The sequence below is a fragment of the Balaenoptera physalus genome (assembly GCF_965194825.1).
Source record: "Balaenoptera physalus genome assembly, chromosome: 1".
Taxonomy (NCBI): domain Eukaryota; kingdom Metazoa; phylum Chordata; class Mammalia; order Artiodactyla; family Balaenopteridae; genus Balaenoptera; species Balaenoptera physalus.
The window spans coordinates 173332765-173357462 of record NC_138882.1 but is presented as its reverse complement, the minus strand read 5'-3'; the positions used below and the strand labels follow the sequence as shown (position 1 = coordinate 173357462).

Genomic DNA, 24698 nt, shown 5'->3' with positions numbered 1-24698 from the left:
CATTTCATAGGATTATTGGATAATGCCTATAAAGTACATAACATGGGGGTGGCATGTAAGGGTTCAATTAATGCTTAGATGCTATTGTTGGAGATATTTGAGGGGGTCCAACTACCAGCACCCCTCTTCACTGGGTACAGAAGCAACTGGGGATTAAAAAAAGGATAAGACGGGTGGAGGCCAAATTATCACCTTTATTACTGATGAAGGCTGAGTCGGAGGACACAGCATAGTGTGAGGACCAAAAGGGCTTGCTGAGGGGACCCAGAATGGGACAGCCTATGGCCCCTCCCCTTTGCCCTGTCACAGTAGTGGGCCAGGGCCTTTGCTGCTCAGCTCACAGCATGGCCGAGATCGCATCTCAGCTCACAGCATGGCCGAGATCGCATCTGCTGTCAAGAGTGTGTGGGAGGGGCAGCAAAGGTTCTCACTGTGGGACCAGGACTTGAAGCCAGCAGGAGAGAGGCCCTCCACGACCTGGCACAGGCAGCCTCCGCAGCCTGGGCTCCTGCCCCTCGCCTCGACTCCCGGAGGCCCCCCTGCCTCCCCTCTTCTGTGCATTTGCTCACACTGTGCCCTCCCTGGGGCATTCCTCTCCGCCTTCACAGGGCTCTCAGCTCCTTGTTTGACCTCTGTCCTGGCAGGTATCAAAGTCTGACCTGTGTGACAGTGATCTGTCAAGGTGCCCACCGTGGCAGGATGCCGAGCGGGCCGATTCCATATCCCCAGGGCCCAGCCTTGGCCTGGTACAGGTTAGCATTCGGGTACAAGTAGCTGATTTGAATTCACCTCTTAGAGTCCTGACCACCCTGTGTGGGCTCTGCTTCTCTCTCTCCCCCACACAAGCAGAGACATACCCAGTGAGAAAAGGGGGAGAGAAATTTTGTATGTAGTGTGGGCCTTGGGCTGGATCCTGGGGATGCAGTGGTGAGCCAGATGGACAGTCTCTCTGCCGTGTTGGTGCTCACATTCTGGGCAAGAGAGTCGGAGGTGGAGAGAGGAGGAAGGAGGGAGATTCACACTCAGAGTCAGAGAGCAGGAGAGAGTAGAAGGAGGGGTGACAGGGATGAAGGGAGTAAATGAAAGAGAAGAGGAGGGATGCAGAGTGAGAAAAGACTAGGGAAGAAGAAGAGAGAGAGGCAGAGGGAGCAGGAGGGAGAGGCAAGAACAAAGTGTCAGTTTGAAAGGGGGAGAGAGACACACACACAGCTGCTCCCAGGGAGAGGAGAGAGGATGGAGGAGTGGGCCGAGAGGGACTGTGCGGGGGCTGGGATGTGCCCCTTCCTGGGTGGGAATGGGGACTTGGAGTTTTGTTTACTACCCCACCAGGACTGATGCAGGAGCTGCCTTCTTCACAGGCTTCTGGCTCCCAGAGATGAATGCGGTTCCCTCCAGCGGAGTCCCTGGAGAGCCCTCCTGGGTCAGGGAGCCTCGTGGTTTGGGATCTGAATGGGCTTGTGTGGGCTGGCAGCCAGGCCTGGGGGGAGGCGGCCCTGGGTGGCTGCAGGCACCCTGTTAGCGGCTGCTGGGGCCTTCTCCCCACAGGAGGGAAGCCATAATCCCCCAGCCAGGTCCTGAGGAGTCCAGCCCCCTTTCCCCTTCCACCCCTCTCCCCCACTCCCAGCATACAGCTTGGATCTCTGGGGAAGGGGCAGGGCTGCCTTTCTCCAGGCTCGAAATCAAGGGAGTTGTATCCCAGGAGTTTAGATTGAGGGGGTGGGGGCTGGAAGGGAAGTTAGAGCCCTTTCATTCCATCTCTGTTCTGTAAGTTCATTCAGCTCGCAGACCTGTGCTGGGGACGCAGCGGAGCCCTGAGGCATCACAGGCTGGTGGGGAGAGTGATACACACTTTATTAATGACCCAGGGGCCAGGAGAGACACCCATAGAGGGATGGAGAGGGAGGGCTTCAGAAGGGGTGGACTTTGAGGGCCTGTCATGTGCCGGACTCTTGACCCCTGAGATGAATGTCCTAGTCCTTGCCTCGCAGGACAGCTCAGAATGTGGGGAAAGCTGTGGATCAGCACAAGCTTGGACTGAGGTCGTAAAGGGTGAGGTGAGGAGCCAGAAAGGGGTTTTGGCACAGCCAGATTTATGTGTTTTTTTGCTGCTCCAAGTCTTTACTTTGGGAAACAGATGCAGGGAAATGAAGGGACTTACCCAGTGAGTCAGAGCTGGGACCAGAACTCAGGCCCCTGACTCCAGATGGGTCCAAATGCCTGGAGTCCTTTGTTTCTGCCTCCTCCTCTGTGCCCACCTGACCCTGGTTCTCCCCTGAGTTCTCAGCTCCTGCCTCTTCCTCCTCTCTTTCCAGGCTCCTATTTGATGGTCAATGCTTCCCAGCATGCTCCAGGCCAGCGGGCCCATGTCATCTTCCAGAGTCTGAGTGAGAATGACACCCACTGTGTGCAGTTCAGCTACTTCCTGTACAGCCGGGATGGGCACAGCCCGGGCACTTTGGGCATCTATGTGCGTGTCAATGGGGGTCCCCTGGGCAGTGCTGTCTGGAATATGACTGGATCCCACGGCCGCCAGTGGCACCAGGCTGAGCTGGCTGTCAGCACATTCTGGCCCAATGAATATCAGGTGGGCTGGGTTCAGTCGGCGGTCAGTCTGTGCTTGGGGGTGTGGGTAGAGGGGTGTCAGCATGAGATCAGAGTAAGCAAGTGGCCAAGGTTGGAATTAGTTTGTGTTCAGCATCAGGAGTCAGTCTGTGGTCAAGGTCAGTGGCCAGTCTGTGGTCAGCATTGGGTTCTTCAGTGATGGGTCAGTCTGGTTCAGTGTCAGAGGTCACTGTTATTAGGAATGGTTTATGGTTGGGGTCGAGGTGAGTTGGAATAGTGCTGACTTGGAAACCCTGTCTGGCTGGGAAGTTTTGTGGCTTGAAGGTAACTGTCCAGGATTGGGATGGAACCTCTGGCCTTGACCTTGTTAGCTCTGGGTGCTGACACCCCCTTCCACAACAAGCTGGCTTGGTATGGGGGGTAACTGTGAGCTGGGCTGCTTGTTGAGAAGGATGGGGCTGGAGCAGAGCTGAAAGGGGGCTCTTGCGGGCATCTCCCCAGGCAGGGCTGGAGGGATGTCAGCATGACAGGGACCCTCCCACCTCCCCCAGGTGCTGTTTGAGGCCCTCATCTCCTCAGACCGCAGGGGCTACATGGGCCTAGATGACATCCTGCTTCTCAGCTACCCCTGCGGTGAGTCCCAGCCCACCGGGGTGCAGGGTGAGGGGTACGGGCGGCTGCGGCTCCTGCTGACAGGGGGCGCGAGCCCAGCTCACGCCAAGGCTCTGTTCCGGCAGCAAAGGCCCCGCACTTCTCCCGCCTGGGCGACGTGGAGGTCAACGCGGGCCAGAACGCCTCGTTCCAGTGCATGGCTGCTGGCAGAGCAGCGGAGGCCGAGCGCTTCCTTCTGCAGGTGAGGCGGGTGGGGTGGGAGTGCGGGGGGACCTTGGCCAACTTCTTATGAAAAGTTCTGGCTCCTTTGCGGAATTCTGAGTCCTTCCGTTATTCTCCAGCACCCATACACATGCGTCCTGGCTCTCCCTAGGCTCTGCTCTGCCCTCTTGGGTGCCCCATCCCCCGAGGACAGAGAGCGGCTCCAGGATCCTCCAACCACACCTTCCATCAAAGGCAGAGCGACCACAGTCCCTTAATCAGACCCACACCTTCCTGTGGCAGAGCTGGTTCCAGGAACCCCAAATGTCCCTGTGTAGTAGGGATGGCTAAATGGGGCCGGGACATTTACCACTCCCCTCGCCCGGGTCACAGCGAGATGTGGACCTTTCTTCCCCGGCGCCCATGACCCATTGGCCCCTCTCCCCGCTCAGCGACAGAGCGGGGCACTGGTGCCCGCGGCCGGCGTGAGGCACATCAGCCACCGGCGCTTCCTGGCCACCTTCCCGCTGGCCGCCGTGCGCCGCGCGGAGCAGGACCTGTACCGCTGCGTGTCCCAGGCCCCGCGTGGCGTGGGCGTCTCCAACTTCGCAGAGCTGATCGTCAAAGGTGAGCTCGGGGACGCTTGCAGAGGGCGGGCTTCCGAGGGGCGGGGCGAGCGGAGGGTGGGGGCGCAGGTTCTACCAGGGGGCGGAGTCTTGTCAGGGGGCGTGGCCCATGGACGGGTAGGGAAGGAAGGGTTTGACCGGGGGCGTGGTCTGACCGCGGGGCGGGGCTTGGGGAGGGGCACAATCTCACCCGCGATCAGGTCCGACTGGAGGTGAGGGGATGTGACTGAGAGGTGGGCCCGCGTGGGGACTGGGTCAAGGTGTGAGCCCGGCGAGGCGGGATCTGGCTATTGGGCCCTAGGGTTGACCGGAGCGGGCAAGCGGTCAGTCCTTGGAGGCGAGGACTTGGGGATTCAGAAGGGAGTGAGGGAGAGGGTGTAGGCTGAGGGGTGAGGACGGGGTCAGCTTTTGGAGTGGGGAGCTCCTTAGGGCCTGGGGATTTAGTGGGGAGAGGCAGTCTAGTCTAGGGCTTGGGGGCTGCGTGAGGGGCCTGGGGGAACAGGAGGGCTCTTGGGCTTTTGGGTGTGGTGGGGTGAGGAGCTGAGGGCCAGGGATTCATAGCGGCATCCGTGGGCTCCGCCTCTCTCCCATCTCCTTGCAGAGCCCCCTACCCCCATTGCGCCCCCGCAGCTGCTGCGCGCTGGTCCCACCTACCTCATCATCCAGCTCAACACCAACTCAATCATTGGCGACGGGCCGATCGTGCGTAAGGAGATTGAGTACCGCATGGCGCGCGGCCCGTGGGCGGAGGTGCACGCGGTCAGCCTGCAGACCTACAAGCTGTGGCACCTCGACCCCGACACGGAGTACGAGATCAGCGTCCTGCTCACGCGCCCCGGTGACGGCGGCACCGGCCGCCCCGGGCCGCCCCTCGTCAGCCGCACCAAGTGCGCAGGTGGGTGCCTCCTGGCTCCACTCCCTCCTCCAGATACTCGGGTGTGGACTCAGGGCAACCGAGGGGCGAAGGGTACATTCCGAGCGGTAGTATGGCCTCGATCTGTGCTTCTAAAACTTTCTAAAACATCGTGACCTTCCCTCAATCCTAGTTATGGTAAAGAAAATAATGATAGCTAACATTTCACTTTGTGATGGACATTTATACATATATTGTGTGTGTGTCATTTATTGATTTAAAACTCAGAACGACACCATGATCTAGGTACTCTTGTCATACCCGTTTTACAGATGAGGTGTAAAATCTGTAACCTCTGTACAGATGATTATTAACAGAGATGTTAAGTGACTGGCTCAAAGTCACACAGCTAGTAAGCAGCAGAGCAGTAAAGGATTGGAACACTTGACCGGCTGTCTTCAGAATCTGTGTTCTTAATTCTACATTATATCATCTAGATAAAATAAACAACTAAACATCATAAAATAAAAGTGTTATTAAATTCTAGCTGGATTCTCTTGTCTGGGCAATTGAGCCTGAAGTCCGTTTTTGCTTGTTTCAAAGGGTAATGCAGCTGTTACGCGCAATGGCACACCTGCACCAGGGGAGACTTTATTGTTTAATTGGAAGAGAAATTGACAACAGAACAATTTTCTTACTCTGTGATTTCAGCGTTTTTGTTGTTGTTGAATTTTTATTGAGATATAGAAGATTCATATGCGGTTGTAAGAAAAAATATAAGAGAGATTTCCTTATACGCTTTACCCTGTTTCCTGAATTTTGCAAAACTGTAGTGTAAATCACACTCAAGATACTGACATTGATAAAATCCACAGATCTTATTCAGACTTCCCCGGTTTCATTTGTCCTGATTTGTGTGTATCTGTGTATATTTAGTTCTATACAGTTTATCAAATGTGTTGGTTGCTTTGTGTATTTACCACCACAGTCAAGATAGTGAACAGTGCAATCAGCTTAAAGATCCTTCGTTGCTCTTTTATATCGTTTCTGTCCCTTCCTCCACCGCCAACCCCTGGTAACCACTAATTTGTCCTTCATTTCTAAAATTTTGTCACTTTAGAAACGTTATATAGATAATGAAATCATACAGTGTATAACCTTTTGAATCGGCTTTTTTATTTGGTAACAGCTTTATGAGATATAATTCACACCTCATACAATTCACTCAGAGTGTACAGTTCAATGGTTTTTAGTATATTCACAGAGTTGTGCAACCATCACCACAATCAATTTTAGAACATTTTTCATCTCCCCCAAAGGAAACCTTGTATTCTTTTGCAGTCCACCCCTCCCCTCATTTCCCCCTAATTCCTGCAGCTCAAGGCAGCCACTAATTTACTTTTTGTCTCTATAGATTGGCCTCTTTGTGGACATTTCATATAAATGGAATCATACAATATGTAGTATTTAGTGACTGGCTTCTTTCACTTAGCACAAGTTTTCAAGGTTTATCCATGTTGCGGCATGCATTAGTATTTTTTTAAAAATAAATTTATTTATTTATTTTATTTTTGGCTGCGTTGGGTCTTTGTTGCTGTGCACGGGCTTTCTCTAGTTGCGGCAAGCAGGGGCTACTCTTCTTGTGGTGCACAGGCTTCTCATTGTGGTGGCTTCTTTTGTTGCGGAGCATGGGCTCTAGGCGCGCGGGCTTCAGTAGTTGTGGCTCGCGGGCTCTAGAGCGCAGGCTCAATAGTTGTGATGCACAGGCTTAGTTGCTTCGCGGCATGTGGGGTCTTCCCGGACCAGGGCTCGAACTCGCATCCCCTGCATTGGCAGATGTATTCTTAACCACTGTGCCTCCAGGGAAGTCCCGCCACCAGGGAAGTCCCAGTACTTTTTATTGTTGAATAATACTCTGTTTTGTAGACATACCATAATTTACTTATCCATTCATCGGTTGGTAGGCATTTGCGTTGTTTATACTTGTTGGTTATTATGAACAGTATTCTTATGAATATTAAAGTGCAGGTTTTGGTATGGACATATGTTTTCATTTCTCCTGGGTGTATGTGTATATATATATATATATACATGGTATGGTAACTATGTTTAACCATTTAGGGAACTGCTGGACTGTTTTCCAAAGCAACCACTCCACTTTACATTCTCATCAGCAGTGTATGGGGGTTCCAGTTTCTCTACATTCTCACTAACACTTGTCATTATTTGTCTTCTGATTATAACCGTCCTAGTGGGTATGAAGGGGTGTCTCATTGTGGTGTTGCATTTCCCTGATGGTTAATGATATTGAACTTTTTTCATGTGCTTATTGGCCATTTATATGTCTTCTCTATAGGAATGTCTATTCAGATCCTTTACTCATTTTTAAGTTCAGTTTTTTTATTATTGAGTTGTAAAAGTTTTTATATGTTCTGGATACTAGACCCTTATCAGAGATATTTGCAAGTGTTTTCTTCCATTCTGTGGTTTGTCTTTTAGTTTTCTTGATGGTGTCCTTTGAAGCACAAAGGTTTTTAATTTTGATGAAGTACAATTTATCTATTTTTTTCTTTTGTTTGTGCTTTCAATGTCATATCTAAAAAAACATTAACTAATCCAAAGTCACGAAGATTTACCCTTATTTTTTTCTAAGAGTTTTATAGTTTTAGCTCTTACATTTAGGTCCTTGATCCATTTTGAGTGAATTTTTGTATATGGTGTGAGGTAGGAGTCCAATCTCATTCTTTCACTTGCAGATGTCCACTTGTTCCAGCACCATTTATTGAAAAGACTATTCTTTTCCCATTGAATTGTCTTGGCACTGAGATTTGCTTTTTTGCTCATTGTAATTTCCTGGAGATTCATGCAAGTTGTTGTGTAAATCAATAGTTCATTCCTTTTTAATGCTGAGTAGTATTCCATGGTGTGGATATACCAGAGTTTGTTTAACCATTTATCTGTTGAAGGACACTTGAACTGGTCCCAGTTTTTGGTTATTACAAGTAGAGCTGCAATGAACATTCATTTACAAGTTTTTCATGAACATAATTTTTCATATTTTTCTGGGATAAATGCCTGAGGGTACAATTGATGGATCATATGGTAATTGCATATTTAGTTTTATTGGAAACTGTCAGAGAGGCTGTATTGTTTTACATCCTCACCAGCAATATATGAGTGATCCAGTTTTCTACATCCTTGCCAGCATTTGGTGCTGTCATTATTATTATTTTTAAAAAAAAATTTTAGCCGTTCTGAGAGATGTGTAGTAATATCCTATCCTGGTCTTAATTTGCATTTCTTTAATGCCTTGTGATGTTAAACATCTTTTCATGTGCTGTTTGCCATCTGTATATCCTCTTTGGTGAATTATTCATGTCCTTGCCCGTTTAAAAATAATTAATTAATTAATTAATTAATTTTTGGCTGCATTGGGTCTTCGTTGCTGCACGCGGGCTTTTCTCTAGTTGTGGCGAGCGGGGGCTACTCTTCGTTGTGGTGCACAGGTTTCTCATTGCGGTGGCTTTTCCTGTTGTGGGGCACGGGCTCTAGGCGTGCGGGCTTCAGTAGTTGTGGCACTCGGGCTCAGTAGTTGTGGCTCGTGGGCTCAGTAGTTGTGACACACAGGCTTAATTACTCCGCGGCATGTGGGATCTTCCCGGATCAGGGCTTGAACCCATGTCCCCTGCCTTGGGAAGCGGATTCCTTTTTTTTTTTTATAGATCTTTATTGGAGTATAATTGCTTCACAATACTGTGTTAGTTTCTGTTGTGCACCAGAGTGATTCAGCCATATGTATACATATGTCCCCATATCCCCTCCCTCTTGAGCCTCCCTCCCATCCTCCCTATCCCACCCCTGTAGGTCATCGCAAAGCACCGAGCTGATCTCCCTGTGCTACGCAGCTGCTTCCCACTAGCTAACTATTTTACATTCGGTACTGTACATATGTCGATGCTACTCTCACTTCACCCCAGCTTCCCCCTCCCGCCCTGTGCCGTCAAGTCCATTGTCTATGTCTACATCTTTATTCCTGCCCCGCAACTAGGTTCATCAGTACCATTTTTTAATTTTTAGATTCCATATATATGTGTTAGCATACGGTATTTGTTTTCTCTTTCTGACTTAGTTCACTCTGTATGACAGACTCTAGGTCCATCCACCTCACTACAAATAACTCAATTTCGTTTCTTTTTATGGCTGAGTAATATTCCATTGTATATAAGGCAGGCAGATTCTTAACCACTGTGCCACCAGGGAAGTCCCTGTCCTTGCCCATTTTCTAATTGGATTACTGACTTTATATTGTTGAGCTTTGAGAGTTCTTTACACATTCTAGATACTAGTCCTTTTTTGGGTATGTAGTTTGTAAATATTTTCTCCTGGCTTTTAGCTTGTCTTTTTATCCTCTTCACCTGAGCTTTCACGGAGCAACCATTTTTAATTTTGATGAGGGCCAATTTATCAAAATTTTCTTTTATGAATTGTGCTTTTGGTGTCAAATTTAAGAACTCCTTACCTAGCCCTAGATCCCCCAAATTTTCTCCTTTAAAAAAAAAAAAAGTGTTATAGTTTTACATGCAAGTTCGTGATCCATTTTGAGTTAATTTTTGGATAAGCTACATGTTTAGGTTGAGGTTTATTTATTTTTTGCCAATCAGTATTCTTAAGTATTTTAAAAAGCTGATCCGGGAACCATCTAAAATATAGTTTAATGCCATATTTAGAGAGACCCTTTGGTGTTGGGTAAGAGTATTCCAGTGGAAGTTACTTTCTAGCTGAGGGATCTGAGTCAGGTTACTTAACCTCCCTAAGCTTTAGTCCCCTTGTTTTGTAACATGGGAATGATAATAATCCTTACCATACAGGGTAAGTGTGAAGATTCATTCAACACATGTTTATTGAGTGCCTATTATGTGTCACGTACTGTTTAGTTGCTAAGGATATAAGACTGCGATCAAGACAGACAAAAGCCACTAGTGAGTGAGTTCCTCCTGCCGGAGCTCTGCATGGAACTCACGTTCTGGCGGAGGAGACAGTAAACAAGTGAAATATATGGATGGTCAGATGACCAGGGCTGTGAAGGTTAAAGCAGGAAGGGGGATGGAGTGTGGGGGCAGGAGAATTGTCATTTCAAAAAGGCTCAGGGACTGTTTTGCCGAGAAGGTGACATTTGAGCAGAGGCCTGAAGGAGGTGAGGGACAGTGCCACGCAGGAAGCTGGAGGAATTGCTGGGGGAAGGGGCATTCCAGGCAGACGTAATAGCAAGGAAGTCTGTATAGCGTGCTTGGCATGTGTGAGGAGCAGCAAGCAGACCAGTAGAACTGTGGTCTAGTGACTGAGGGGGAGCTGGCAGGAGAGAAGGTCAAAGTCATGCTGGGGATGTGGGACTCAGAGCCATTTTATGCTGGGTGGGCTGGGGAGCCATTGCGGGTTTGGAGAGCAGGAATGACATCACTTACTATGTTTAAAAGGATCACTTTGGTCCTTTTGTGGAGAATAGATTCCAGGAGGGCAAGGGGACCAGAGGAGAGACCAGTGAGGAGGCTATGCAACAATTCAGCTGGGACGTGGTGGAGGCTGGGAGCTGGGAGGAAGTAGTGGTGGTGGTGGTGAAAAGTGGTTTATTTTCTGGGTTTGTTTTGAAGGTAGAGCTAACTGCATTTGTTCATGGATTGGATGTGCAGTGAGAGAAGGAAATAGAAGTCAAGGATGGCTCCAAGGTGTTTTGCTTGAGCAGCCGGAAGGATGGAGTTATCATTTACTGCGAGGGAGCAGACTGCGGGAGGAACAGGTGTAGTAGATGGGGTGCCGTAGATAAGGAGTTCTGTGTTGGAAATGTTCACTTTGAGATGCCTATTAGACGTTCAAGTGGAGATATCTATCAGGTGGATGGATTTACGAGTATGGAGTTCAGCAAAGAGGTTCGGACTGCAGATATAAATTTGAAAGTCATCAGTATAGACATGGTGTAGATGGTATTTACATCCATGAGACTGGATGAGATCTCTTATGCTGGTGGTTCTCAACTGGGGGGTGATTTTGTCTCCCAGGAGACATCTGCAGGGTCTGGAGACATATTGGTCGTAACAACTGGGGGTGGGGTGCTAATGGCGTCTAAGGGGTAGAGGAAGCCAGAGAAGCTGATAAACGTCCTGCAGTGTATAAACAACCTCTTCAACAAAGAATTATCTAGTCCAAAACGTCAATAATGCTGAGGTTGAGAACCCCTGATTTAGTCCTTAGATTTTAGGGAATAAGTGTAGGTGGAAAAGAGAAAAGCAGTGAAGCCTGAACCGTGGGACCTTCCAGGGTTTTGGGTTAAATGCAGGTGATGGCATGCAAATGCATTAAATGCCTGTGAAGTATAGTGCCTAACACACAGTAAGCACTCAGTAAATGACAACTGTTGTTGCTATGGTGTTTTTAACTCTTCAAAGCCAGTTCTGGTCAAGTACTTGGAATAAAAGAAATCAGAGGGGGGATCCACAGAGAATCTCTCTTCTACTCTCCTTAGTGTACAGATGAAACCCAGAGAGAGGAAGGCACTTGCCTGTGATCATACAGTGGGTTAAGAACCCATGTTTTATGGTGACAGCTGTTGTTCGTTCCCATTTCACAGATGAGAAAACTGAGATTTAGAGATTTAGTCACTTGCCCAAATCTACGCAGTGAGTCTGTAGCAGAGTCAGAACCAAAGTTTGAATGTCCTGCCTTCCAGTCTAGTGTTTGAAACCACCACCACCGTCACGACCACACCATCAGGAACGGCAGCAGCAGCTGCCATTGTGGACTGAGTGCCCACTTTGTGCCAGCACTGCTAAACACTTTACATAGGCTGGCCGGGACGGGACCTGGGGCAGGGACCAGGCAGACAGGAGCCGGACAACTCACCCTGCCTTCTCTTCGCTGGCATCACCACCCCTCCTTGCTTAGGCACCTTGGCCCATAGGTGTTTTGCTATTGGCCAGCTGTGTTGTCATCTCCCTGGTCCCCATGAAACTCCGCTCCCGCAATATTATTTAATGTAAAAACAATAATATAACGTCAGTAGAAGGCATTTAAAAGAAATCACTCTAAATCTCACCATCCTAGCCCAACAGCTGTTTTAGTTTTCCTGCCTTCTTCAAATCTCTGCCCACATGCCTACAGTACACATTTCACACCCTTGTCATTGGGATGTAGAGAGCGTTCTGTATTCTGCTTCCTTTTCTTGGTGTTGTTAACATGTGTTATGTTGTTTATAATTATGTTTATTGGCTGTAGGAGTTCACTGAGTGTCTCCATATGGCTGGGCTATTTGTCTCTAGATTCCTATTATTGTGAATAATACTGTATTGAAAAATTTAATGCTTATCGTGCTTTATTTCCTCCTTGAGTTATTTCTTTCAGACGAGTAGTCGGGGTGGTTTAAGAAAGGACTTTGACATATATTGCTTTAAAAATGGTTGCACTAATTTATACTGCTACTATAAAGGGTGCTGCTGTATATAAGGGTGTATCTCACCCTTAGAGTGTACATATTAATTAATTAACTACTATAAGTTAGACCACCTCATGTAACTCTCACACTTGCTCTTCAAAGTAGGTGTTATTATATCTCCATTTTTTAGTCAAGGAACTTGATGTTCAAAAGGGGGTTAAATCACTTGCCTGAAGTCACAGAACTAATGAGAGGTGGAGATTGATAGGATTTGAACCCTGGAGCACCCGACCCCACTCCAAAGCCCCTCCCTCAAGAAACAGTTAATGTTTCAGGGTTATTGAATCCTCCTTAACATCATTAAAATCAACACATTTTGGCCTAATTTAACAGATGTTAACTGTTAACCTTCTTGTTTTAATGTGCATTTTGACCTTTGATCTCTGAGTAGCCTACAGCCATATGGAATTTAGAGAGATGGGGCTTTGAGGTCCCCAAGTTCTGTTTTGCCAGTGTGTGCTGGCAGCTGAAGAGAGTGTGTCTGGGTGCCAGATGGTTTTTGGAAACACAGAGAGACTCATGAATTCACACCCCTCAATCAACATATCAGCCTTTAGTCAACAAACTATTTGAGCCGCTGGATCTGCCCAGATTTGTTCAGGGTCGGGAGAGAAAGAAAAGTGAGCTTTCTTTTCAAAGACCCCTTCTTCTAGCGAGGTGGATGGGGGCTAACACAGCTGTTGGAGAATGAGATACCCAAGCACGTGGGTGAAAGTTTCATCCTCCAAGTTAGAGGTTACCATTTTGTGCCCTGCAAAGTGGTTTTAAGAAACCTGAGTAGGTTGCCAGTATTTAAAAATCTGGAGATTTCACACACACAAATCGGAATTTCTGGCTTCGCTTAAGAAATGGGAGGATCTGGCAACCCTGAGCCTGTAGTCCTGCATGGCGATATCACCTGGAACTGAGTGGCAGCTGCCCCTTTTGGATGGGACACTTACAGTCTTATTGGTCATAGTTCTGACCCAGCCTGTGTTACTGGTTTATATTTAACGTTTCATGTCCTTCTCTAAATGCTGCCGGATGGTGAAGGAAGCAGTGCACTTTGGCCAAACCTGGAAGGATGGCAAAGAATGTAGAGCAGGTGTTCCCGGGGGTGGGATGGTGTGAGCAGAGCTGCAGGGAAACGAGATCCACTCTCACTAGTGCAAATAAAGCCATGGTACTTGGCTTTAGTAGACATAGACATAGACATAGACACCTTGGGACAGGACACATCGGGCAGCCAGGACCAGAGCCAGGAAGTCAGGGAATAAAGCAAGGATCTCTGAACAAGATGGCGGAGTGAGCACACACAAAATCCTCCCACTCCTCTCCAAACACATAAGAACGATGGGTTAAAACAAAACTATATAGAAAACCATTAGGAAAATCTCTGGGCCAGGAACGGGAGAGAAAACACAAGTGTGGTAAGTGGGCTTGCAGCCAGCAACCCTCAGGTTGCAGTGAGCAGGGAGCCAGCCCTTTAACGTTTTTGTCGGGTGGGGATCGAGTCTGCCTCGTTTGTGGGGAGAAGAGAGCCAGGCTCTCTGTAAGAAGTCAAGAGGTGGGCCTTGCTCTTAGCATGTGCTGGAATCTCTCTTTGGTGGTCTGATGTATGACTGGAGACTGCCACTTGCCTGTGGTCCAGAGAAGGAAGGAAAGCTCCTGGGCGGAAACAAACTTGCATTGTGCTGTCCTTGGGACCAGTGTCTAAAGCTGTGCCACCTACCCAGGCATTCCCAAGTAAAGAGCAGCCTGATGTTTCTCTTTGCATCATCTTTGTAAACAGCATCCTGAGCAAACTAATCATATAAAAATGATAATAGGGTCATAATTAATGATCTTAGGGGGCCAAGCAGTAGTGCTTTCTTTCCTGTTCATTAAGGTGTGTCCTGAGGTCCTCTAACTGGGGAAACTTTGCAGGTGTCACAGAACCTGCACAGTCAGGGGCCAAGAGAGAAGAGGATCATTAGTAATCTTGGCTTCTTCCATCATTTTATAGATGAGGAAACTGAGGCCCAGAGGTTTGCTTAGAATCACACAGCTGGTCAATGCAGATGCAGGACTGGGGTCTGAGCCCCCCCGGGCTCCATCCTGGCTTTGCTTCAGAAGCCTTGATTTCTTTACTTATGAAATGAGGATAACTTTCTGGTTTTATGGAATCATCAAGAGGCTGTAAAGCACAGTAATATACACCTCCCTTGTGTTGGGGTAGCTGCCTCTCCAGAGGCGTTGGTGTGATTTATTTTTATTTTTTGGACAGTGAATTCCTCATGGGGAGGCGGGGTAGTGGTGGTTAAGAGTGTGGATTCTGAAGCCAGCCTGTCCAGGTTTGGATCCCAGCTTTACCACTTACTGTCTGTGCGACTGTGGGCAAGTTACTTATCTCTCCTGTGTGCCTCATTTCTACATGTGTGTAACAGGGCTAATAATCGCACCTGTCTATTGGATTACAGAGAGGATTAAATGAGATAAAGCATTTTAAAGCCTCTGAACAATGCCTAGCACATACAAAGCCTCTAATAAATGTTAACAGCCATTATCATCATCATCATCACTATCACTATCATCATCTAACAGATTGTATTTCCCTTTTTGCTTTGGCAGCCAGGAAACTCACCACCTAATTTGAATCTTATCTTTAGCTCCACATAGAACCTAATGACATGCATTTCTATTTTCCTAACATTCTCTGGCATTATTTAACTATTTGCCTCTCATTTCCCCCATCATCCTGACTTCTCTATACTATTGTATCGTATATATTACTATAAGCTGTTTTAGAACAAGTTTGGAATTAATAAATTAAGGAAAATACAGCAGTTGGTTGATTCAGACTGTCTTGACGTCCTCCAGCACGATCTTGAAATAGGAGGTGAACTGTATTATGAAAAAAATTATAGCTAAAATTTTTGAGGGCCTGTTGTGTATTAGCCATTATTGCACATGCTTTGCATGTATTACCTTAAACCTCACAGCCATCCTATGAGGTAGGGCCTATTATCCCATTTTGCAGTTGAGAAAACTAAAGCTCGGAGAGGTGAAGCAGCTTAGCCAGTGGTTGCCAGCTGCAAGTGGCAGAGCCAGGATTCAGATGTGGCCCTGCATGACTCCAAACACACTTTTACTCACTTTTTGCTCTTCTAGGGGGGTCTCTTGGACTCTTGGGGGCAAAGGAAGGTTGATATCAGTCAGCTGAATGATGTTTTCTCTCCCATCTACTCTTCTTTTCCCATTTCTTCTACCTTTTCTCTCCGCCTCCTGGGTTTCCCAGAGCCCATGAGGGCCCCCAAAGGCCTGGCTTTTGCTGAGATCCAGGCCCGCCAGCTGACCCTGCAGTGGGAACCACTGGGCTACAACGTGACACGTTGCCACACCTACACTGTGTCCCTGTGCTATCACTACACCCTGGGCAGCAGCCACAACCAGACCATCCGGGAATGTGTGAAGATAGAGCAGGGTGTCAGCCGCTACACCATCAAGAACCTACTGCCCTACCGGAATGTCCACGTGCGGCTCGTCCTCACTAACCCCGAGGGGCGCAAGGAGGGCAAGGAGGTCACGTTCCAGACGGACGAGGATGGTAAGAGGCCCCCTTATTCCCAGTGTCCTCAGTGCCTCCCACAGACGCTGCATGTCTGAGACTGAAATTGCTATAGGAAATTATTTGCTTAGGGTTAAACCGACTGTATAACAGTAAAGTAACGATACTGATATCTATTCCCCTGAAGACTTTGGGTTAAGTTGGTATATTTTTTCCTTAATTGGGAACATTTAGCGGTGAAGTCATTTGGGCCTGGAGTTTTCTTTGTGGCAGGGTTTCTTAATAGTAGTTTTAATTTTCAAAACAGATATTGGAATATTCAGGTTTTCTACGCTTGTATCAGTTTTGGTATACTGCGTTTTTAAGGAGTTTGATCATTTCACCTAAATTGTCAAATTTCTTGCCATAAAGTCGGTTATAATACTATCTTATTATATTTATTGAACATCGGTAGGATCTATAGTGCTATTCCCTTTTTCATTCCTGATATTGATAATTTGTGTCTTCTCTCTTATTCTCATGTTTCTCATGGTAAGGGTGTATAAATTTTATTAATCTTTCCAAAGAGCCAACTTTTGGCCTAGTTTATTTTCTTTATTGAATATTTTCTATTCTTTATTTCTTTTTTTAAAAAAATACTTTCTTTGGATTTGATCGGCTTTTCTTTTAGCTTTTTGAGATAGAAACTTATTAGATCATTGACTTTGAGCATTTCTTTATTTCTAATATATACATTTAAAGCTATAAATTTCCCTCTAAGCCCTACTTTAGCTGTATCCCACAAGTTCTGATATATCCTATCTTCAGTATCATTCAGTTTAAAGTATTTTCTAATTTCTGTTATGATTTCTTCTTTGACCCAAGAGTTATTTAGAATTACATTGCTTGATTTCTAAGCAATTGGGATTTTTCTAATTATCTTTTTGTTATTGATTTTTAGCTTACTTCCACTATGGTCAGCGTATATACTCTAGTTTTGGTCTTTTGAAATTTGATCCTTGCTTTATGGCCTGACATATGGTTAAAGTTTGATAAATGTTCCATATCTACTTGAAAAAAATAGGCGTTCTGTCCTTGTTGGGTGCACTGTTCTACTTATGTCAAGCTAATATTTATTAAGCACTTACTATATGTCAAGCACTATTCTGAATGCTTTTCATATATTCATGCATATGATCCTCACGACAACCCTATTTGGTTATTTACTATTACCATTCCCATTTTACAGATGAGGGCACATAGCTAGTAGATGGGTAGCAGAGCTGGGTTTCAGACCTGGCCATCTGTTTGAGAGTTGTTTTTCTTAACAGCTACACGCTAATGCCAGCAAAAGCGTTCTCCAGATCGCTGTAAAATCCCAGGTAACCCCAAGCTCCTTGGTTAATAGTTTTTTGTTTTGTTTTGTTTTTTGCTTCCTCACATATGCAGTTTTCTGTTCTGCACAGCAGCATCCCAGATACAAAATTCAACTCCTTCCTTGATTTCCAGAAAACCCCACTCACCGGAGGCAACGTGTATGCTCTATGCCCTGCACTGATGCGCTGAGGATTTGCTGGGGATGGGAGTGAGGACTAGAGGGGTTTACCCTGAATCATTGCAAATGTAGGAAAGGAAAAACTTAACTTTTTTCTTCTACTCATCTTAGGTTCATTGGTTGGGGCCTTGTAAATTAGACGGAGAAAAGACAGATTAACAAGAGAAAAACAAACAGGAGTTTATTTTTATTTATTTATTTTATTAAAAAGTTTCAAATTGAGGTATAATTGATTTACAATATTGTGTTAGTTTCAGGTGTACAGCAAAGTGATTCAGATATAAGATATATATATATACATATACATATTTTTTCGGATTATTTTCCTTTCTAGGAAATAGTAGTTTATGAACACATGCATCACCCATAACAGGGGGGTACTCAGTGATGAGTAACTCGAAGGGGTGGTGAGAACTTGGACTTATATAGTGTCCTAACAAAAGAACAATGAATTTTTAGAGAAGTGACAAGACAAAGGAAAAGGACTTTGAGCTTCTAGGGGCAGCAAATTAGGGGAAGTCAAATATATGGGGAAACTAATGGTAGTCTGTAAAGTTTGTTAGGTAGATTCCTCCAGGCTGATAAGGGTCTAGTTTTCTCAGTGATTAACTTCTGTCCTTCCTGGTAGAGAGGGGAAGGGGGCACCTTTACAAATTTATGTCCTACTTTTAGGCAAATAGGGGGAGGGCAGAGAATTTTTTCTCATGTATGCTCCTACGTTGCCTTCTCAATTCAGCTCAAAATGATCCTTACACCAAGTGGCATATTTTGGGTAGCATATACTGATACCCTTCTCAGGTAACCTCAAACTGAATATCAGACTGCTCCATTCTTAAAATCTGTTGACCTTTCCCCTCTCCCCCTGCTAGGTATGTTGTTGCGGCTGCTTCACACCCCCTCCCCCACCCCTGGCCAGGCCTCACTTGGGTTACTTGGTTTTCTTTCTTCTTTCTCTGTCCCTCTTCTCCCCCCTCCCTCTGATAACTGCTCATTATTTAATATTTTTTACTTTCCACTGAAGTATTAGTATCATACTTATGGGAAGTGTGCTTAAGTGGTCAGCTCAAAGCATTCTCAAAGATGGCACACATCAGGATAACCCACACCCAGACCAAGAAAAAGCATTACCAGCAGCCCAGAAGCCCCCCTTTTTGCACCCTCCCCCTCACAACCTTCCAAAGATAAGCATTATCCTGACCTGTATTGCCACAGATTAATTTCTGCTTGGTTTTGAACATTACATCAATGCGATCATACAGTGTGTACTCTTTTTATGACTGGCTTCTTTTTCTCAGCTTTATGCTTGAGAGAGTCAGCCATGTTGTGTGTACAGTTCTAGAGAATTCATTCTCAATGCTGAATAGTCCATTATGTGAATATACCACATTTATTTTTCTTATTTACTATTGTTGGGCATTTGGGTCGTTTTCAACTAGTTTAAATTGTGCTGCAAATAAAATTCTTGTAGATTCTTTTTTTTTTTTTTGGTAGATACACACATTTCTGATGGGTTTATGCCTAGGAGTAGAACGGCTAGGTTATAGGATATGTGTTCATAATAAGTAGATATATCCAGTTTTCCCAAGTGGTTGTATCAATTTATGCTCCCACTAGCAGTGTGTGAAAATTTCGGTTGCTCTGCATCCTCACCAACACTTGGAATTGTCTTTTTCCTTTTAACATTTTGGTGGGTGGATAGTGGTGTCACCTTGTTAACTGTTCATTTTAACACAAGGCACTTGAGCTGCCCCTGATTGTTATCTGGGTTTCTGCTTTCCCCTATCTTAGGAGTTCAGCTTCCCCACAAGGGTTTATCAAGGTGTTTTCCCAAACAAAGGTCGTTCTCTTCCTAGAAGAAATTCCTTGAGCCTGCTGTTAAGATGATACCTTAAAAGAAAACAAAACAAAAACAAAACCGTACCTGAAAGGGCTTCTGCTGAAATGTTGACAGTATTTATCTCTGGGTGATGGAATTGTAGGTGCCATTAATTTTCTTTATGCCTATTTTGATTTTCTACATTGAACATATTGTTTGTGTAATTAGTAATTTTTAGACAAGAAAACAACTCCACCCATAATCCTGCCACTCTAATGCGGTTGTTTTCATTTTTCTGGCAAATGTCTATATTTTCTGAAAACCACTCAACTGGAACAAAATAGGAGCATTCATTCTTCTCTGCCAAATGCATCCTGCACAGTGATGAAAGTGCCAGCTGCCCTTTTCGAGTACTCAGGCGTAGGCTGAACCATATGAGAGTGCTGATATTTATTTGCCTTGGGGCTTTATGTACATCACATCATTTAATTCTGGTGAGGGAGGTGTTATTATCATCCCCATTTCACAGATGAGGAAGCTGAGGCTCAGAGAGGCTGAGTGGTCCAAGCATTCCAGCTAGGAAATAGCAAAGCTGGAATCTGAACTCAGGTATCTGGTTCCAAAGCTTGCTTTTCCCTGCCCCATGTCACCTTTCCCTTGCAGTGCCTGGCGGGATTGCGGCTGAGTCCCTGACCTTCACTCCGCTGGAGGACATGATCTTCCTCAAGTGGGAGGAGCCCCAGGAACCCAATGGCCTCATCACTCAGTATGAGGTGGGTTTGGACCCTATTACAACTGGGGCCCCTGGTGGAAGGTGGGCCCACAGGTTGGAGAGGGAAGTATATAGGGCGGAGGAACAGAGGTGAGCATTGGGATTCCTTCCACTATGGCTGGGGTCTGTGCCCCATGTGTTATGGGGACAGGGGCCCTGAAGGCAGAAGAGACAGGCGAAGGTGCCCAGAGGCCTGGACTAAGGGGCATCCATGGTCCCCCCACCAAGCTTCTCCCCTTTGCCCAACCTTATCCCTAGCTCACCTGAACCATGATGGGTGGGAGGCTACGGGACCAGTGATGCCCTTCCCCATCCCTGTTCCCGCCTACCTGCCCATCCTGCCCCCAGATCAGCTACCAGAGCATCGAGTCGTCAGACCCGGCGGTGAATGTGCCGGGCCCACGGCGTACCATCTCCAAGCTCCGCAATGAGACCTACCACGTCTTCTCCAACCTGCACCCGGGCACCACCTACCTGTTCTCCGTGCGGGCCCGCACGGGCAAAGGCTTCGGCCAGGCGGCGCTCACCGAGATCACCACCAACATCTCAGGTAAGCCCCGCCCGACCCGCCCTGGCCCCTTTGGAGGAGGCACAGAGTCTCAGGGTTCCATGGGTAGGGGGTGAGGCTTCCTGGGGGTGGTGATGGAGGGCTCCTGCTGAGATAAATGTACCATTTAGAGGTTGAGGTCAGGGGACAGGGAGGATTAAATCAGAGGAGTCTAGAGTCTATGGTCAGTGGAATCCGAGGGCTGAGGTCAGGGGTCAGGGAAGCTCAGGTCAGAGGGAACAAGGAGGCGAAGGCTGAAGGGGAAGAGATCTGAGGACAGGGGTCAAGGAGGCTGGAGGACTGACCTTCCTGGTCCAGTGGCCAGGCTCTGTGCTTATGTCCTGTCCCCTTCCCCAGCTCCCAGCTTTGATTATGCCGACATGCCATCGCCGCTGGGCGAGTCTGAGAACACCATCACCGTGCTGCTGAGGCCAGCGCAGGGCCGCGGGGCGCCCATCAGGTGGGGACGCCTGCACGGAGGGGCGGGAGGTCAGGACCATAGGGAAGACGCCCTTGCTGTGACCCAGAGTCCCCACCCAGGCCAGCTCACCCTTGTCCTTCCTCAGTCTCGCACTAAGGGTTCAGAGTGTCAGGAGGAGGACATTCTGTGATCCTGGGCAGGCAGGGCGCCTGCAGTCACTCCCCTCTGAGGCCACAGGGTGCCTGGTGGTGACTGTCATGAGATCTCTGGACAACATCCAGCCTGGAGAGGGGACTGCTCAAGCCTCTCCAGAGGGCCTCCTTCTGACAATTTGGAGAAGTGAACTCTGGGGACCTTATTTTTCCCAGCATTTTCCCTGGAGGATCCCATCCAGGGAGACACAGAGATGGGCTTTCTGGAAGGCTAGTGCAGCCAGCCAGATGGGGCCATCTCTCTGGAGTGGCCAAGAGCTTGGCCTCCCCACTTCTTTGCAGAGAAAGCTGATGCCATAGTGGCTGTTTCTGTTGGGGAGAAGGTGCTGGAGACAAGATGTGTGTGTGTGTGTGTGTGTGTGCACGTGTGGTGAAGACACGTGACGTGTGTGTGATGTGTGAGCGTGTATGTGAAAGAGAGTGAGCGTGTTTGTGGAATGTGTGCACATACTTCCTGTCAGCCAGACATCGTGTTAGGGACTTTACCTGCATGAGTCATGTTATCCTCGTGGCAGCCTGTGGAGTGGGTATTAGTACCCTTATTTTACACATCAGGAAACAGGCTCAGAGAGCCTGAATAACGAGCCCCCATGGCCACAGAGCTGGTAAACGATAGCGCTGGGATTTGGAAGCCAGGTTTGTCTGCAAAGCCTGTACCTTTCCTTGAAGTCACAGAGCCTCCCTGCCCCTCTGGTCCACCCCCTCCTACCATAAAGTTTCATGCACTGGGAGAGGGTGACAGCCTGCATTTGGGCATGGGAGGGTCCTCTTAAGCCCCCCAAGAAGGCAGTGGGTTTCCCAGGTGCCCTTGACACCCCCTCATTTCCTCACTCCTCCCCCCCTTCCACTCCTTTCTCCTGCTTTGGCTCCCCTGTATTTGCCCCTGCAAAGCCTGCCCTGGGCTGATTCCCAGACCCCAGAAAAAAGTCTGGGCATCTCAGGGGCATTTGGCGTTTTGCGGGAGCCTCAGGGCCCTGTTGCCTCTAAATCTGGGAGGAGTTGGGAAACCAGCATCACTTTCTCCTTTCCTTTTCCCTTGGGGGATCCTGTGAGCAGGCCTGGTCAGCGTCTCTCAGGGATGATGATGGCAAGGCTGGGTCTGGGCGAGGGGTGGGCCATGTGAGGGGGAGAGGCCTGATGGCTGTGCAACCTTGGGCATGTCCCTTCACCCCTCTGAGCCTCCCTTAGGTGCATCATGGGGATTGTCGGAGATCAAGATGTGCTTTGTTCATGGCTCATGATTATTATCATCTCCTGTGGGACTTCGGGCCAGGAGAGGCCTCACATCAGCCTGGGAAATGGAGGGTTGAGAAGGGCCTGGGCTGGTTAGTGATGGAATGAACCTGTCTGGCCCAAATCCCAGGGTGCTGGGGTGATTCCCTCCCAACTTGGAAGCTCAAAAGAAACAGCTGGAGAGCAAGGAAAAGGCATTTCTACTTTGCCAGAGTGCAGGCTGTCAGTATGGGGTATCCCATGCCAAGACGTGACTGAGGCTGGGACTGGAAATATTTAAATTTGTCAGCATTCATTTATTTACTCTTGGCTTTGTTCCACAGAGGATTTGGAGGAGTTCACAGCAAGGCCATTCAGTAAAGTGATGAAAATAAATAGAAACACACAAGTCGGGATCAGGAGACACAAATCAGAGGGAATACAGACCAGGGAACACAAATCAGCCGTCAGGACTGGGAGATGGCAGGCTCAGAGTTGCAGTCTCGAGGCTGCCTCGGGTTGGGAGGGTACTCGAGATGTAGGGTTAGTGTGACCTCGTTTGCCTGCGAAGTGACCGGCTCCCCCACTGGAGGGCAGTTCCAGGAAGCCTACATCCCCCAAGTGCCCAGCACAGGGCCCATGTCTGAGCTTAGTAAACACTTTCTGGATGAGTGAATGCATCATGTCTTACTCGAATTCACTGTGGCCTAGAGGGACCTGTCGGGAACCTGGTTGGAGCCTGAGGCTTGGGGTTCCCAGGCCCTGGAGGACTCATTGAGGAGTCAGGGTGGGGCTTTAGGGCTTGGTTCCCTTAAGCAGGGCTCACATTCTTTCAGCCTTAGTTACAGTAATAACAGCTGACAGGCACTGGCTGCTTGCTAAACTTGCCTCCTTCCTCACCTCTACCTTATGTAACAGTCCTGTAATCACTCCCATTTTACAGAGGAGGAAACTGAGGCCCAGGGAGCTTAAGTGACTTGCCCAGCTAGTAAGAGGCAGAGCTGATATGAGCCCTCTCCTGGGCCTGACCCCAAAGCCCACGCCCTTAGCCACCAGATGGCTCTCCCTGTTCTCTGGCAACCGTGACCACTGCGCTTTCCCCTCCCCATGTCCAGTGTGTACCAGGTTATTGTGGAGGAGGAGCGGCCTCGGAGACTCCGGCGGGAGCCAGGCGGCCAGGACTGCTTCCCAGTGCCGCTGACGTTCGATGCGGCGCTGGCCCGAGGCCTGGTGCACTACTTCGGGGCTGAACTGGCGGCCAGCAGTCTGCCTGAGGCCATGCCCTTCACCGTGGGTGACAACAATACCTATCGTGGCTTCTGGAACCCACCGCTTGAGCCCAGGAAGGCCTACCTCATCTACTTCCAGGCAACAAGCCACCTGAAGGGGGTGAGGGGCCGGCCGGGGTGGTGGCGGGGGCGGTTGGGGGGTAGGATTGGCGACACCTTGGAGCAGGCTGCTACAGAGGCCAGAGACCCACCCCCACCAGGCCCTACCCTGGTCCTGATCCCGCCCCCGCTGATGAGCCTTGCCCTCCGATAGCTCCTCCCACTCCCAGCCCCGCCCACTCACCTGAGCCCCGCCCTCCTGACCCCAGCCACCTTCTCTCCAGCAGTACCCCCTTCCTGAACCATTTTTCCCCAGACTCTTTTCTATCCAAGCTCCCAGCCTGGTCCCTGCCACCTCCTGAGGCCCTGGTCTTCTATCTCAGGCTCCTCTCTCTCCAGAGGGGGCCCATCTCAGGTTCCCACTTTCACCAGACCTTGAGGAGGCCTGGGACCCGCCTCCTCCCTGAAGCCCTGCCCTTCTCCAGGCTCCTCCCTCCTCGGATCGCTCCTTCCCAGGCTGCCCCCCTCCTAAGCAGACCCTTGGATCTAAGCCCTACCCTCATTTCTGAGCGCCTCCCCCAACCAGCCCTCTTCCCATGCTGTTTCCTTCTCTGTTTCCACCTATCTCATCCCCCTTTCCTAAGGCATTACCCTATTGCAGGCTCCTTCCCTCTTGGCCCCTCCCTCCCTGGTTCCCCCCAGGCCCTCTTGCCAGGTGGGGTGTCTTTAGTAACAGTCCACACCAGAAAAGCCCTGACCAGGCCCAAGACACGCTAAGATTCCCTCTGGGGAGGGTCAGGTCTTGGCTTCAGCGGTGCTGAGACCCCCATCTGTGCCTCCAGGAGACCCGGCTGAATTGCATCCGCATTGCCAGGAAAGGTAAGTCCCCCTGGGTTCAGTCCTTCAGTAGCGGGTTTCTTACTTGCTGGGCTCTGGGAAGGTGGACCCTGGGTCCCCAGGCCTGTGGGAGCAGAGGAGGGTGGTCTGGCAGGC

General features: G+C 48.4%; 1 protein-coding gene across 8 annotated transcripts in view; it reads left to right on the top strand.

The window, feature by feature from the left end:
* The window catches only part of PTPRU (protein tyrosine phosphatase receptor type U), an 81539-nt gene that overhangs the window by 16961 nt on the left and 39880 nt on the right, over positions 1-24698 (top strand). For 6 of the 8 annotated variants that reach the window (XM_082469064.1, XM_082469067.1, XM_082469066.1 and 3 more), the window contains 11 exons: positions 2313-2584; positions 3114-3195; positions 3300-3415; positions 3828-4002; positions 4603-4896; positions 15594-15902; positions 19877-19986; positions 20334-20535; positions 20890-20992; positions 23493-23766; positions 24548-24584. In XM_082469064.1, coding sequence (XP_082325190.1) covers positions 2313-2584; positions 3114-3195; positions 3300-3415; positions 3828-4002; positions 4603-4896; positions 15594-15902; positions 19877-19986; positions 20334-20535; positions 20890-20992; positions 23493-23766; positions 24548-24584 — 1974 coding nt within the window. The remainder of the gene's footprint in view (positions 1-2312; positions 2585-3113; positions 3196-3299; positions 3416-3827; positions 4003-4602; positions 4897-15593; positions 15903-19876; positions 19987-20333; positions 20536-20889; positions 20993-23492; positions 23767-24547; positions 24585-24698) is intronic. The other 2 variants (XM_082469071.1, XM_082469070.1) reach the window with 2 other exon arrangements.